This window comes from Triticum urartu, chromosome 3 (assembly GCF_003073215.2).
Source record: "Triticum urartu cultivar G1812 chromosome 3, Tu2.1, whole genome shotgun sequence".
NCBI classification, from domain to species: domain Eukaryota; kingdom Viridiplantae; phylum Streptophyta; class Magnoliopsida; order Poales; family Poaceae; genus Triticum; species Triticum urartu.
In genome coordinates this window covers 670,877,200-670,893,986 of record NC_053024.1, presented here as the reverse complement: position 1 = coordinate 670,893,986, position 16,787 = coordinate 670,877,200, and the positions used below count along the sequence as shown (strand labels likewise).

Here is a 16,787-nt window from a genome sequence, read left to right as displayed (position 1 = left end):
CCAAATATAGGCTTCCAATATATCGATTTTTATGTCTCGGACATTTCGAGACTCCTCGTCATGTCGGTGATCATATCCGGGACTCTGAACTACCTTCGGTACATCAAAACACATAAACTCATATTACCAATCGTCACCGAACTTTAAGCGTGCGGGTCCTACGGGTTCAAGAATTATGTAGACATGACCGAGACTCATCTCCGGTCAATAACCAATAGCGTAACCTGGATGTTCATATTGGTTCCTACATATTCTATAAAGATATTTATCGGTCAAACCGCATAACAACATACGTTCCCTTTGTCATCGGTATGTTACTTGCCCGAGATTCGATCGTCGGTATCCTTATACCTAGTGCAATCTCGTTACCGGCAAGTCTCTTTACTCATTCTGTAATGCATCATCCTGCAACTAACTCATTAGTCACAATGTTTGCAGGGCTTATAGTGATATGCATTACCGAGAGGGCCCAGAGATACCTCTCCGACAATCGGAGTGACAAATCCTAATCTCGATCTATGCCAACTCAACAAGCACCATCGGAGACACCTGTAGAGCACCTTTATAATCACCCAGTTACGTTGTGACGTTTGGTAGCACACAAAGTGTTCCTTCGGTACTCGCGAGTTGCATAATCTCATAGTCATAGGAACATGTATAAGTCATGAAGAAAGCAATAGCAACAAACTAAACGATCATCGTGCTAAGCTAATGGATGGGTCAAGTCAATCACATCATTCTCTAGTGATGTGATCCCGTTAAGAAAATGACAACTCATGTCTATGGTTAGGAAACATAACCATCATTGATTCAACGAGCTAGTCAAGTAGAGGCAAACTAGTGACACTCTGTTTGTCTATGTATTCTCACATGTACTAAGTTTCCGGTTAATACAATTCTAGAATGAATAATAAACATTTATCATGATATAAGGAAATATAAATAACAGCTTTATTATTGCCTCTAGGGCATATTTCCTTCATCATGATGCTCCCTTCGTGTTTCAATTGCTATCTTTCATGTGAGCATCATTAAAATTATAGATGCCTAGCTAGGGGCGTTAAATGATAGCGCTTGTTGGGAGGCAAACCAATTTTATTTTTCTTCTTTGCTTTTTGTTACTGTTTAGCAATAAATAATTCATCTAGCTTATGTTATGATTGTGTTTTATGTTCTAATTAGTGTTTGTGCCAAGTAAAGCCTTTAGGATCTTCTTGGGTGATTGTTGTTTGATCTTGCTGATCAAAATAGAAAGTATGCGCTCACAAAAATAATTATCATTTTTTTACCAGAGAGCGATAAAATACCAATTCCAACTGCAATAGATCAATATGCTTTTTATCCTGGTCATCCTAATTTTTCAGAATTTTTGGTGTTATAGAAGTATTCGAAACCTGCAGATTGCTACAGACTGTTCTGTTTTTGACATATTCTATTTTTCGCGTGTTGTTTGCTTATTTTGATGAATCTATGAGTAGTATCAGGGGGTATGAACCATAGAGAAGTTGGAATACAGTAGGTTTAACACCAATATAAATAAAGAATGAGTTCATGGCAGTACCTTAAAGTGGTGGTTTATTTTCTTATACTAACGAGCTCATGAGATTTTCTGTTGAAGTTTTGTGTTGTGAAGTTTTCAAGTTTTTGGGTAAAGATTTGATGGATTTTGGAATAAGGAGTGGCAAGAGCCTAATCTTGGGGATTCCCAAGGCACCCCAAGGTAAAGTTCAAGGACAACCAAAAGCCTAAGCTTGGGGATGCCTCGGAAGGCATCCCCTCTTTCGTCTTCGTCTATCGGTAACTTGTAGATTTTTGCAATAAGTATGTGAGTTCTTTATGACTAATGTTGAGTCCATGGATTATATGCACTCTCACCCTTCCACCGTTGCTAGCCTCTCTAGTACCGCGCAAATTTCATTTGTACCATAAACCCACCATTTACCTTCCTCAAAACAGCCACCATACCTACCTATTATGGCATTTCCATAGCCACTCCGAGATATATTGCCATGCAACTTTCCACCGTTCCATTTATTATGACACGCTCCATCATTGTCATATTGCTTTGCATGATCATGTAGTTGACATCGTATTTGTGGCAAATCCACCATTCATAATTTTTTTTCATACATGTCACTCTTGATTCATTACACATCCCGGTACATCGCCGGAGGCATTCATATAGAGTCATATTTTGTTCTAAGTATCGAGCTGTAATCCTTGAGTTGTAAATAAATAGAAGTGTGATGATCATCATTATTAGAGCATTGTCCCATGTGAGGAAATAAAGAAGAGAGGTCAAAGAAGCCAAACAAAAAAAGAGAAAAGGAGATAAGGGACAATGCTACTATCCTTTTTCCACACTTGTGCTTCAAAGTAGCACCATGATCTTCATGATAGAGAGTCTCTTATTTTGTCACTTTCATATACTAGTGGGAATTTTCGTTATAGAACTTGGCTTGTATATTCCAATAATGAGCTTCCTCAAAATGCCCTAGGTCTTCGTGAGCAAGCAAGTTGGATGCACACCCACTTAGCTTCTTTTGTTGAGCTTTCGTACATTTATAGCTCTAGTGCACCTGTTGCATGGCAATCCCTATTCACTCACATTGATATCTATTGATGGGCATCTCCATAGCCCATTAATACGCCTAGTTGATGTGAGACCATCTTCCTCCTTTTTGTCTTCTCCACAACCACCACTCTATTCCACCTATAGTGCTATGTCCATGGCTCACGCTCATGTATTGCGTGAAAGTTGAAAAAGTTTGAGAATACTAAAGTATGAAACAATTGCTTGGCTTGTCATCGGGGTTGTGCATGAGCTGAATATTTTGTGTGACGAATATGGAACATAGCCAAACTATATGATTCTGAAGGGATGAACTTTCTTTGGCCATGTTATTTTGAGAAGATGTGATTACTTTGTTAGTATGCTCGAAGTATTATTATTTTTATGTCAATATTAATTTTTTGTCTTGAATCTTTCGGATCTGAACGTTCATGCCACAATAAAGATAATTATGTTAGGTAGCATTCCACATCAAAAATTCTGTTTTTATCATTTAACTACTCGAGGACGAGCAGGAATTAAGCTTGGGGTTGCTTGATACGTCTCCAACATATCTATAATTTTGATTGGTCCATGCTATTAGATTATCTGTTTTGTATGTTTAATGGGCTTTAATATGCTCTTTTATATTATTTTTGGGACTAACCTATTAACCGGAGGCCCAGTGCCAGTTTCTGTTTTTTTTTCCTATTTTAGAGTTTCGCAGAAAAGAAATACTAAATGGAGTCCAAACGGAATGAAACCTTTGCGATGATCTTTCTTGGACCAAAAGCAATCCAGAAGACTTGGAGTTGAAGTCTGGAACTCCGTGAGGCGGCCACGCGGTAGGAGGGCGCGCCCCCCACCCTCGTGGGCCCCTCGTAGCTCCACCGACGTACTTCTTTCGCCTATATATACTCTTATACCCTAGATCGATCGCACAGAGCCACGAAACCACTTTTCCACCGCCGCAACCTTCTGTACTCGTGAGATCCCATCTTGGGGCCTCTTCCGGCGATCTGCCGTAGGGGGAATCGATCACGGAGGGCTTCTACATCAACACCATAGCCTCTCCGATAAAGCGTGACTAGTTTACCACAGACCTTCGGGTCCATAGTTATTAGCTAGATGACTTATTCTCTCTCTTTTCTCAATACAAAGTTCTCCTCGATGTTCTTGGAGATCTATTCGATGTAATACTCTTTTGCGGTGTGTTTTCCGAGATCCGATGGATTGTGGGTTTATGAACAAGATTATCTATGGATATTATTTGGTTCTTCTTTGAATTCTTATATGCATGATTTGATATCTTTGCAAGTCTCTTCGAATTATCGGTTTAGTTTGGCCTACTAGATTGATCTTTATTGCAATGGGAGAAGTTCTTAGCTTTGGGTTCAATCTTGCGGTGTCCTTTCCCAGTGACAGTAGGGGCAGCAAGGCATGTATTGTATTGTTGCCATCGAGGATAAAAAAGATGGGGTTTATATCATATTGTTTGAGTTCATCCCTCTACATCATGTCATCTTGCTTAAAGCGTTACTCTGTTCTTATGAACTTAATACTCTAGATGCATGCTGGATAGCGGTCGATGTGTGGAGTAATAGTAGTAGATGCAGAATCGTTTCGATCTACTTGACACGGACGTGATGCCTATATTCATGATCATTGCCTTAGATATCTTCATAACTATGCGCTTTTCTATCAATTGCTCGGCATTAATTTGTTCACCCACCGTAATACATGCTATCTTGAGAGAAGCCACTAGTGAAACCTATGGCCCCCGGGTCTCTTTCTTATTATATTGCATTTCTTTTATTTACATCGCATCTCGTTTACTATTTTACAATCTTTACTTTCCAATCTATACAACAAAAATACCAAAAATATTTACTTTACTATCTTTATCAGATCTCACTTTTGCGAGTGGCCGTGAAGGGATTGACAACCCCTTTATCGCATTGGTTGCGAGGTTCTTGATTGTTTGTGCAGGTACTAGGTGACTTTAGCGTTGTCTCCTACTGGATTGATACCTTGGTTCTCAAAATTGAGGAAAATGCTTACGCTACTTTGCTGCATCACCCTTTCCTCTTCAAGGTAAAACCAACGCATGCTCAAGAGGTAGCAGGCAGGCGCGCCCAGGTGGGTTGTGGCCACCTCGATGGCCTCCCGCACTGCCTCTTTGAAGGAGGAAATATGCCCTAGAGGTAATAATAAAGTTGTTATTTAGATTTCCTTATATCATGATAAATGTTTATTATTCAATTCACGCTAGAATTGTATTAACCGGAAACTTGATACATGTGTGGATACATAGACAAAACAGAGTGTCCCTAGTATGCCTCTACTAGACTAGCTCGTTAATCAAAGATGGTTAAGTTTCCTAACCATAGACATGTGTTGTCATTTGATGAACGGGATCACATCATTAGAAGAATGATGTGATGGACAAGACCCATCTGTTAACTTAACATAATGATCTTTAAGTTTTATTGTTATTGCTTTCTTCATGACTTATACATATTCCTTTGACTATGAGATTATGCAACTCCTGAATACCGGGGGGATACCTTGTGTGCTATAAAACATCACAACGTAATTGGGTGATTATAAAGATGCTCTACAGGTATCTCTGAAGGTGTTTGTTGGGTTGGCATAGATCGAGATTAGGATTTGTCACTCCGAGTATCGGAGAGATATCTCTGGGCCCTCTCGGTAATGCACATCGTGATAAGCCTTGCAAGCAATGTGACTAATGAGTTAGTTGTGGGATGATGCATTACAGAACGAGTAAAGAGACTTGCCGGTAACAAGATTGAACTAGGTATGAAGATACCGACGATCGAATCTCGGGCAAGTAACATACCGGTGACAAAGGGAATGACGTATGTTGTCATTACAGTTTGACCAATAAAGATCTTTGTAGAATATGTGGGAACCAATATGAGCATCCAGGTTCCACTATTGGTTATTGACCGGAGAGGTGTCTCGGTCATGTCTACATAGTTCTCGAACCCGTAGGGCCCTAGGTCAAGTCCAAGACGTCTGCTCCTTGACCCTACCCGTAATAGGCAACCCCATCGCTTGTGATGATTTCAAATGGCTTTCTACTCCAACCATCTAATCAAACCCTTTGATATCTAATCCCCTCTTTCTTTCCACTTGATCATACTTATCCAAGTCCATAGCCAAATCTTGAGAGAGTTTGAGTGTTGAGGAGATTATCTTTTGAACACAAGAGCAAGGACTCATTGTTAATCAACTTCTATCGTGTTACTTTTGGAGGGTGTGTGCGCCTCTTAGATCGACTAGGTGTGCTTGGAAATCTTCAAGTTTGTGAAGAAGACATGAAATTTGTACGGGCTCAGAGATCGCCTACTTCATGAAGATCTACCCTAGTGAGGCTAGTTCTTTGTGGGAGTAAGCAATTGTGGAATAGGTTGGGTTGCTCCTTCGTGGACCATTCATGGGTGAGTGTCCTTTTATGGAGCGTTCCTCCGTGGAATCTCGCAACCAAGATCCTTATGATCTTAGATCCTTCATGGATTGAAACCTTCATCAACATGGATGTAAGATAGCTCCAAGTAACTGAACGACAGGAAAAATCTTCACTGGGCCAATTGTGGTTGTGATTATCTCAACTCCACCTACTTACTTTGCACTTGCATGTCTTTTCTTTCCACTTCCTATTACTTTAGACTTGCATGTGTAGGTGTGCTCTATAGATTGCTAGAAAATCTTAAAATATGCCAAAAATTGAAATGGTGGAAAAGAGTACATTATTGTGTTTAGTAGTCTATATATGCATCCCCTCCCACCTTTAGACATACTTATCAATCCTACAGTTGTACACGGGCTGACTTCAAATGGAGCTGATTTTTCTCGATCATCTGTCTGAGGCAATTAAGGTGCAGGGTCAAGAGCAGGAACTTCAACAGCTGGCAAATACTTCACATGCTCCATAGTAGAACAAAGACACCTCTTAGCATTCTTCATGATGAACTTCATCAACCAAGGAGTATAAGGCTTTTGCTCAATGAGTTGTTGGGAAACTATGAGCAATCTCCTAAAATATAAATCCTCCACATCAAAGCGTATGCAACTCATGATGGACACAAGAAAGTTTCTCATAACACCTTCAACTTCTCTGTGAGGACCTTTCTTGGGAGCCAATGTCTTCACCGTGATTCGCATGATGTGGTACATTGTCTTCACTTACAAAGATTGATCAAATTCTCAAGGATTGTTCGCTGGCTTCCAGAGCATATTCAATGGTTCAGACTTGACTAGGTCTTGAATATGATGCCTTCGCACTTCATTGCTTGCACACCTAATTGGCCAGAAAGGGTTGAATGACATAAGTTCTTCAACACTAGCTTGACAAAGAGTATGTTGAGTCATACATTGTAGTTTTCAGGTGCTAGTGTGTTCTACTTTCCCTAATATAAACAATGTAGAGCAGAACTAAAGACTATTTCTTCATTTATGTCTTGATGGAATGTTGCGAAGTTCTTAAGCCCAATCGGCTGAAGTGACTCAAGCCCCGCCTTAAATCATGCAAGCTATTACATCTCAATCATATCCAGATATTTGTGAGGAACCTACTCCTTGTGACACAGAGCACCGGCATAAAAATTTTGTTGTCCCATAGTCCATAACCTTGTAGCAGTTGAAGTTCTCTCATCAAGGTAAGGGTTTCGGCCCGTGAAGAATTCCTTGTCAATTTTGAACGCAATGGGATCAAAAGGTGGAATTTCATTAGTCTCACCAAATCGAGGGAGAAATGGCTTCGAGGACAAGTCAACAACTTCATCATCAGGGGTTTCATGTGATTCTGCTCTAATGGCTGCAAGTCTTCAATGAGCAGCGCTTCTGTTCCCTGAAGTGCGGTCGAGATATTCTTTGGAAACAGTGTCTTGAGCAACATCAAAGTTGCCCCACAAGATCCACCAACTGCTTCTCTTGATTGACACACTAGTTGTCAAGATCTGAAAAGATCCAACAAATCTGGCAACACCTACCCTCAAGGTCATCGTCAATGCCAAATCGAACGCCGTAGAGGTAGGACATGCTGAAAAGACCTTTATCCAACATGTAATCACGTCACCGCCTCGTCAATGTCGCTTGAGAAACAAAAACCTAAGAGAAACAAGAACCAAGAAAAAACGAAAGGACGAGTCTCCACTCCTTTGGTCATTAACGAATCACCGGACGAAAGAGAGGAGGGGGTGAGGCGGCTGCATGGAGGAGACTTTGTGGCGGCTAGGACCTAGGGTTAGAGAAAGGTAGGTTGAGAGGAAATGCTTCTTTACACCATGCATGTCCACAGCACTAGTTTCGTGTGTTTGAATGCTGTAAAATTACAATTACGCCTGAAGTGTCTCTATAGCGTAATATAGCAAAGCCGCCTTCGCTCGCCGTACAGTGAAGGAGTCAGCAGTCCAGTCCCCCCTGCTGCCGGAAGATATGGCGATCGCGCTCAGATTCGCCGCCACCCCGCCCCGCCTCGCCGCGCCGATACCTCCGACGAGTGCCCCTCGCGCACATGGAGGAGTTGCGCGCGTCGGCGCCCAGGGCGGGACTCGCCGTGGTAGGGGACTGGCAATGGCGGCCGCGGATTCCGCTCGCTGTCGGGCCAAGAGAGAGGGCGACGGCGACGGCGTCCTCGCGGGAGTCGCCGTCCACGGAGGAACCGGAGCGGAAGGGGAAGATCAGCTGAGCGTGGTGATGAAGTTCGGGGGTTCGTCCGTGTCGTCGGCGGCGAGGATGACGGAGGTGGCGGGGCTCATCCAAGCTTTCCCCGAGGAGCGCCCCGTCGTCGTCCTCTCCGCCATGGGGAAGACCACCAATCTACTCCTCCTCGTACGACTGCTCTCTGGTCATTCTTTAGACTTACAGCCAAAAAAGAGTTATAAGGCTCACTGTTTCAGTACATCAAGAATCTTCAGTCACCGGAGTGTTAGCTAAAGTGAAGTTTGCATCTTTTGTCATAATTCAGCTGAAAATCATCAAGAATCTGTCAAGATTCAGCCAATGCTATAAACTATAGCTTTGTACATAATTGCAGAATTGCAGTAGGTCAACAATGGCTGTAAACAATACAAAGAGAATGTAACTGAAGACTAAACCTTGCCTTGGGATTCACTATATCATTATAGCCAACATGTTTGAGTCTCTGAGCACATGTGAACTTCTGCTAAAATGCATGGTGTGTTTGCTCTTATTTTTAGGCTGGAGAGAAGGCAGTGGGATGTGGAGTGACCCGCGTTTCCGAAATAGAAGAGTGGAACATGCTCAGAGATCTCCATATCAAGTACGTGTGCTTTTCAGTCAGTTTACTAGGGGAACGCGTTTCATACTTTCGGTTTACAGTGACTGCTTTACTGTCAATCCAGGACAGTTGATGAACTTGGACTGCCAAGATCTGTTATACATGGTAACCCCGCTAACTGACCTCTTGTGGATCTGCTTTCCAGTTTTCTTTTAAATTATAAGCTTACTGTTCCTAGTGAACAAAATTTGCAGCTAAGCTAGATGAACTGGAGCAGCTCTTGAAAGGTGTTGCCATGATGAAAGAGCTGACACTTCGCAGCACTGATTACCTTGTGTCATTTGGAGAATGCATGTCCACACGGGTTTTTGCGGCTTATTTAAACCAGATTGGCGTCAAAGCACGTCAGGTACTTCTTGATGTTGTTCTTGATTTTCACTGTGAACCACTATGCTTCACAGTTTATGACTTATAACAAGTTAGCAACATAAATGAATACACAGGAGTATAGTTACATCTATAATTTTGTTACAATAGCATATAAGTGTCCCTCCGCCATGGAAGATAGTCTCAAAAGTTTGATATCTTGTCCCTGAATTTCATATCATGATTCACTCCATGTTCTCAACACATGTGGTGTTAGTAGTATCACACCACTTCTCAGCATCATGCATTTCCATTTAGTTTCCACATTAGGTATGTGCTTCCTTCCCCTAAGGTCTCAGCCTGGCGCAAGGGCCCATGAAGTTAGCTAGTCTCTAAATTCCCAGCAGATTAAATTTCTGCTGCATTTTGTTTCATTATTCGATATCTTGTTGGTTCTAAATTGTCTTCATTAACGCCTTTGCAGTGTGACGCGTTTGATATTGGTTTCATAACGACAGACGATTTCGGTAATGCTGAGATATTGGAAGCAACTTATCCTGCTGTTGCAAAGAGATTACATGGGGACTGGATTCGGGATCCAGCGATACCTATTGTTACTGGGTTCCTTGGGAAGGTATTCTCACAGATGAATGAGCTTTTCGTTTGTGGAGCAACCTTTTAGTTCATTGCGGTTGCCATCATTTGCAGGGCTGGAAATCAGGTGCCGTTACTACTTTAGGCAGAGGTGGCAGTGACTTGACTGCTACAACCATTGGTAAAGCCTTGGGATTGAGAGAAATTCAGGTCCATGTGAAATCTGAAATAGATAATTAGCAAACCATACTATTGATTTCTGGAAAAAAAATACAGCCTAAAATTGACTGTTCCAGTTTGTTATCATGCCAATTTGTTTAGTAGCTGTATCCCTTGTTATTAGAAGTTTTGTCTCAAAGTTTACCTCTGCTTCACGATAGGTGTGGAAGGATGTTGATGGTGTACTTACTTGTGATCCAAATATCTACCCAAATGCAAGGACAGTCCCGTACTTAACATTTGATGAGGCTGCTGAACTTGCTTATTTTGGTGCCCAGGTATGCTGTTTTGTGTATATAAGAAGTTAAGAACAATATGTTCAAGAAGAAGATTATATACTGAACTGAATTTCTTTAGAACACACACACATGTGTGTGCCATTTGTATCAAGAGACAGCGTCCACATGATGCTGGAAAAACTGCACTGCAATGATATCTCAAAATGGAGATAATTCATGTTTCTTCGTTGCAGTTTCGTATCACTCAGAAAGTTAGAAAATGAATTGTGTGGTTTAAATCCTTGCATAAGGAATACATGTTTGATTATCTTTATTTTTCTAGGAGAACATTTGGTGTGCTAGTCAAAGATCAGAAGATCTTATGGGTTTCAGCTCTTGCCTACCCCAACTTGTTTGTGACTAAAGGCTTAGTTGTTGTTATTGTTGAAGTCAAAGATCAGAAGATATATTGTTCTTCAGAAATTAGAGTTTTATTGGAAATATTCGTTATTTAGAATTAAAGGTGTACAGGCGTACTTGCATCTATCCATATGCATTATCTCAGTTTCGGTTACCCTTCCTGGAGTGGTTATCAGGCTATGAGCCTTTCATGCAAGGATTTGCGTATTCTGAAAAAAGTTACTTCTACTGTTAAAAAGTTGTTTTTCTTTGGCTCATAGTCATTCATTGTTGTGCTTCTGCAACAGGTTTTACATCCACAATCGATGCGACCTGCTAGAGAAGGTGATATACCAGTTAGGGTTAAGAATTCATACAATCCTAAAGCTCCAGGCACCCTTATTGCCAAAGGAAGAGATATGGATAAGGTTTGTACGTAGTATATTAATTAGGTATGTTCTCACATCAGAACCGTTTACCTCTCAAGCAGCCATCAACTTTGTCTCCCCGCTACATAGGTCGTGCTTACAAGTATAGTTCTGAAGTCAAATGTCACTATGCTGGATATAGTGAGCACTCGGATGCTTGGTCAATTTGGTTTCCTGGCAAAGGTATGTTAAGCTGCCAAAACATTCAGTTTGGTTCGCGTTTGTTGATTCTGATCATTATCCACTATTTGTATACGCGCTTGAGCAGGTGTTTTCTATATTCGAAGATCTAGGCATATCTGTAGACTGTGTGGCGACTAGTGAGGTCAGCATTTCTGTGTCGCTCGACCCATCGAAGATCTGGAGCAGGGAACTTATTCAACAGGCAAGTTCATCCAGGTTCATGCTAAGTGTCAAGTAACTGTACCTGTGATTGATCTGTGTTCCTAATTCATTTGGAAAACTAGCACCATGGCTCTGTAAAATGAGCTGATGGTTTGTTTCTTGACCATTGTTTCGGAAAATGTAGTATGCTAGCTTTCTAATGGCTTGGTAGCATGAAGTAAGCTTCCTCCCTTACATACACCCTCGATTTCCTCTTCACTGGCCTTTGTAAATTTCGTAGGAGCTTGACCATGTGGTGGAAGAGCTGGAGAAAATCGCATTCGTCCATCTTCTGCAGCAAAGAGCGATAGTCTCGCTCATCGGGAATGTGCGAAAATCCTCTCTCATACTAGAGAAGGTACGGTAACCAACTTTACAGAAACATTTCCTGGGGGACGACAGTCGCAAACAAACATCAGACTAACCCATATTCTCATCTTAAGGCCTTCCATGTGCTGAGGAGAATTGGGGTCAATGTCCAGATGATCTCGCAAGGCGCATCAAAGGTAACCAACCAACACCCATTGCATCAAACTACTGCGTTATAAAGAGTACAAGAACATCTATCCACGATGTCTGTTGAGTTAAAACATTTTCGGCATGGAATTTGCCACCATTGCCAGGTGAACATGTCCCTGATCGTGCACGACAGCGAGGCTAAGCTGTGCGTGGAAGCCCTCCACCAGGCCTTCTTCGAGGGAGAGGGCGATGGCGATGGCGATGATCGCCTGATGGCAGAATTCGACGAGGAGAACCTGCGGCTTGAGCTGTGATGAGTATTCAGTAGTAGTAGTACTGTAGTAGTGTGTGTTTTCAGTCATGACGCCTGGAAAAACCGCTGCTGCAAAAGCAAAACAACGGCTAGGTGTGGACTTGTAGACTGTGATGTATCTCTACACGTGGAGTCGCGGACAATGCGTACGTGCGTGCACACACACATGTGCTGTACATGTGATGAATACTGAATAATCGAGTCAGATGACCGCCTGTGGTCGTCGTCTCGACCGCCTCGTACATGTAGACGTTGCACAACACCTGTACATGTGATTGAATAACCGAAGTCCCATGGCCGGGCCTGTGGTCGTCGTCTCGACCGCCTGCTCGCCCGCCGGCCGGTCGGTCGGTCGCCGGTGACAATGTGTCAACGATAACATGGTCTCGGGAGCTCGTGTAAACATACGGACGAGGTTTGTCAAAAAGGACGCTGCTGGTCTCCGATCTCGGTGCAGAACTGCAGACCACTGTGCATGCTGCCATGATCAGTCTCTCACGAGCCTCCCTCCCTCCGTTACGGCACGGCATGGATGATGGTTGATGGATGCATGCACCACACTGCTAACGGAGACGACCAACCCACCGAGCACCACGACGCGGCGGCCGGCCATGGACAGTGCATGCACGCACGCGAAGGCCCATGCCATTGCCATGCTACTGCGACCACACACGTATACGTGCTACTACAGTACTCAGCATGAGGAAAAGGAGGTCATGATGAGTGCCGACCAAGCCGACGGGCCGGCCGGCCGCCACGCCGGCGAACCAAACTGCGGCAGACGGGACGAGAGATCCGAGGCGAGCCGCAGGGCGGGCCCCCTTCCTTCCCCTTGGCGCCAGCGGCCCACGGGCACGCACGCGGCAGGGAGTGAGGGGTAGCGACCAGCGTAGCGAGCGAGTAGTAAAAGCGAGGCTTGTCGCGGCGCGCTTGGCATGGCTCGGATTCGATTCGCGGTGTCAGCCCGCGTCCGGCGCGGCGAGAGGAGTGGGCGTACGAGGGCCGGCCGGCCGGCCGCCCGGGAATCGACCGATCGATCTCCGGTGGCGGGCCCGCCCGCCCCGCCCCGTGCCTGCCTGCCTGCGCCACCCCACGCGCTCGCCTCTGCGCCTGCGACCACCCACGACCGCCACGGCGACCGGCTGCCGTGGAGCCGGGGTCATGTCACGTGCCCGCCCGCGCGCGCCAACAGTGCCGGCCCCGGGGCCCGCCTGCCGGTCACGCAGGATTCCCCGTCCTCCTTCCCGGCCACGAGACGGACGGGCGGCGTTCGTCACCGCCGTCGTGGTCGGCGTCACGCTCCTCCGGTCGATTCATTCAGTCAAAGCCGGTCGCTGGTTAAGCGTGTAGTCAGTCAGATAAACTTACCGGTCGTGGTAACATGTTTTTTTCGAGTAATAATAACCCTGGTCGTGGCACTTGGGGGGCGCCCGTGGTCAAAGCTTTGCTCACTCGGTCCTGGCGGACCAGTATGCATGTACTCCTACGTGCGCGATCCCCGGCGGGTTGGTTGGTTGCACCCGCCGTGCCGCTCACTCCCTCCCCACTCCCGGTCACTCGTGACCACGGACGGCATCATCCATCCCCATCAGTCAACAGTCAACGCCCTCTCCCAGGCATGATTACCAGTGGTATATGCTAAACAGTGGATGGAATCACAGAAGAATCCACGCGCTTGATTAAAGAAAAACTTCCCACGAGGGCGGGCCGTTCATCGCAAAAAAAAAAAAAAGAGCGCTGATCTCTTGGCCCTTCTGTTGTTGTTTGCATGGTCCATACGATACGAACCTGTGGGCTGTGGCGCGTTGGTATCGACGCCCGTGCCGAGCCTATCGCCACCCCTCCGGCCGCCGGCGCTGGGACGAAACGAACGGGACTTGCTTGCACACAAGAGAGACCTAGCGCACGCCCCCCACGGCCGTTGCGGTTGCTTTACCAGCATTGCACTCCCACCCCTCTCTCTCTCTCTCTTTTCCCAGCGGCGTGGACCAGCAGCACGCGCGCCACAAGTCCGCCCAGCCAGCCGAGACAGACACACACACACGCGCAGTAACACAGACAGGCATACAATACAGAGCACGAGGCCAAACCGGACACGTCCACCGTCGACCTCATCTCGGTCTCGCCGGCGGAGATGGCACGGCACCTAGTGGCAAAGAGATTGGCGCTTTCTCCCCGCGGAGAGGGACGGGCGAGCCAAGCTGGTTGGCCCGTGTTTGTTTTCCACGGGAACGGAAACAGGGCCGAGACAAGGGAGGCACGCGACGGCCACCCCCACCAAGTCCGCGGCGCCTTTCTTTGCCCCCTTCCTACCACTTTCACCTCCCTCGTACCAACCAACCCGGCGCCAACACCGCCACTGCGCCGTTCCTTTCGTGGACCGAACAGCAGCCCGATGCGTCCACACCAGCGGCCACCATTTGGCGCCGGCCAGTAGTCTAGTCTCCCACTCGGCCAACGACAGATGAGGCCAGGCAAGGGACCCACCGGAGCCTGCACTCAACCGGACGGGTGGATGGACGGACGGACACGCTTGCCTTCCACTGCTCCGTGGCATGTATCCATCCGACTGATAAATCAATCATGCCGCCTGCAGCGGATCAGTTGTGCGTGCGTGCGGGATTGCATTGCGCATACGGTGCCGGGCGCCCATCATGCGTCCCGGGATCGACACAGACAGCGACGCGCCACCGGACACCACCACCGGGTCTCGTCCCACTCACACTCTATAGCCATTAATAGTACATTAAACAGGATCAGACGTACATATACCATCGTCTTTGCCAGTGTTTCTTACTCCGGAACAGCTACTGCAGGTCGGTCGGTTAAATAATACAGGGTGCTTGCTTACTTACTCACTAACACTAGCTAGAGCAAGGTAGATAAATATTTACATCAGGGTGGCTGGGGGGAAAGAGGAGGGAGGGCTAAGGATCAAGCATGCATTCAAGCAGGGGGGCAACGATAATCATAAATCTTGGCCCTAAAAATCTTAACTGCCAAGAGCAAGCAAGCAAACCAGCGGATAAACAATCGCGCAGCGCAGCAAAGTCTCTCTCTCTACATTACCTAGCAAGTAAATAGCTAAATCCAAAGGGTTGGGTTGGGTTGTCGTTGCTGCATCACAAGGGGGAGGGGGCGATCACCAAAAGACATCAGGAGTTACTTCATTGGCTGGCTGGCTGGCTGGCTGGGACCCGAGCGAGGGCAGGACAAAGCTCCCCGTGCGATACCTCACCTCATGCCTCAAATCGGCTTAACGCAACCTGCACAAGCACCAAGGCCAACAACGACCCAAAGGTTAGTCGCTTTCGGTGATGCGAATCATATCATGGCGCAAACAATAATATCCTGTGACCATGCTTGCACGATCAGGAATCCACCGAGGGAGTTAAGGTCAAGGAGAACTTGATGCACTGGAACGACATCGGCTTAACCAATAGAAAGGATTCGGGAGGCACACATACCTAGTTGGCTAGTTATCTAAATGGCTTGACGTGGCGGGATGGGCCTTCTCGTTTGCGCCATCGGCATCCGCGGAACCTTCCTCCTTTCTCGGGGTAGATGACTTCGAGTTCATCTTCTGGACCTCCTCCTTGGTGTAGATGAAGATCTTGCGCACTATGTTGCAGAACTCCCTGCTCGCAACACAATGCAGTAAGTAACGGGAGGCGGATTTCTGCGGCATACGTATATCAAAGCAAGCACCAGGCTAGATAGAGGGCTTACTCCCATGGATCATCTCCCACCAGCATCATGTCACCCTCCGGATCAGTATACACAATCTGCCAATCCTTGTTTGAAGACATCAGTTCACCATCAAATTCAAACATCCTGTCTAGCTCAGCTGTGAGTTCGTCGTAGTCGCCAAACTTTGACAGATCCACTGATCTACCAAGTGCAACACCTTGCTTATGAACCTGCAAGAACATGGTGAGTAACATATAAGTAAGTGGTAAGACCAAACAAATAACGAAAGAATACATGATTAAGCAGACAGGACAGTGCAATTGAATTCAGCAACCATGTATACAGTATTTAAGAATGTGCGCAGACATAGTATCCTGCTGTATCTTGCTCATAACAACATAAACTAACAAAGAGATTCACACACAGTCAACAAATTTATGACAAAGTGCTCAAGTCTTGCTCAACTCAGGTTGTAAAATTGCAAGTATATTGACCAGCATATGGCATGAACATGAAGAAAGCACAACAATACCTTTGTGCAACTCCTTGTGGAAGCACCATGGGACTTGCTTTGGACGTCTTTCGAACTGTGAGGAGCTTGTTGAATGCTTTTCTCATTCTCAGTAGTCCCAGCAGTGCTTACGGACAGCTCAGGAATACAATCAGCGTGTGCATGCTGCAATTGAGTTAATGATGCGGATGCTTGGGTTTGTAGCACAGGCTCGTGGATTGCAGCCATTGTGGAGCTCAAATGGTTAGAAGGGGCGCTGGTAGTATCAACCTTAAACCCAAAAATCTTGAAACCACTGCCTTCTCTTGTTTTCTCCAAGTCAACAGGAGCTATTGATGCATGAGGCCGGATCACTCGGGGTTGTTCAACCGGGGAGAACTGCTGCTG

The 16,787-nt window shown here is 45.6% G+C and overlaps 2 protein-coding genes across 2 annotated transcripts; one reads left to right on the top strand and one right to left on the bottom strand.

Annotated features, from left to right (window-relative positions):
- The first annotated feature begins 7,942 nt into the window (after positions 1-7,942).
- LOC125545829 (aspartokinase 2, chloroplastic-like) lies at positions 7,943-12,447 on the top strand. Its single transcript, XM_048709867.1, has 13 exons — positions 7,943-8,410; positions 8,779-8,861; positions 8,944-8,984; positions 9,074-9,228; positions 9,670-9,819; positions 9,894-9,989; positions 10,160-10,276; positions 10,924-11,043; positions 11,134-11,226; positions 11,312-11,428; positions 11,669-11,785; positions 11,871-11,933; positions 12,051-12,447. The coding sequence occupies exons 1-13, from the start codon at positions 8,015-8,017 to the stop codon at positions 12,198-12,200; spliced, it is 1,698 nt and encodes a 565-aa protein (XP_048565824.1). The 5' UTR covers positions 7,943-8,014; the 3' UTR covers positions 12,201-12,447.
- A 2,481-nt stretch (positions 12,448-14,928) lies between these two features.
- Positions 14,929-16,787, bottom strand: LOC125545828 (auxin response factor 4-like; the record flags this gene model as incomplete). Its single annotated transcript, XM_048709866.1, is given in 4 exon segments — positions 14,929-15,465; positions 15,667-15,837; positions 15,929-16,119; positions 16,422-16,787. Coding segments are annotated over 3 exon segments (720 nt in total), but the record flags the coding sequence as incomplete, so codon positions are not given.

Bases quoted from the DNA above. Each gene is read 5' to 3' on its own strand.
- LOC125545829 (XM_048709867.1), top strand. From the start codon at position 8,015: ATGGCGATCGCGCTCAGATTCGCCGCCACCCCGCCCCGCCTCGCCGCG. The intron at 9,990-10,159 runs GTCCATGTGAAA...GCTTCACGATAG, and splicing joins TGGGATTGAGAGAAATTCAG to GTGTGGAAGGATGTTGATGG. The intron at 11,786-11,870 runs GTACGGTAACCA...TCTCATCTTAAG, and splicing joins CCTCTCTCATACTAGAGAAG to GCCTTCCATGTGCTGAGGAG.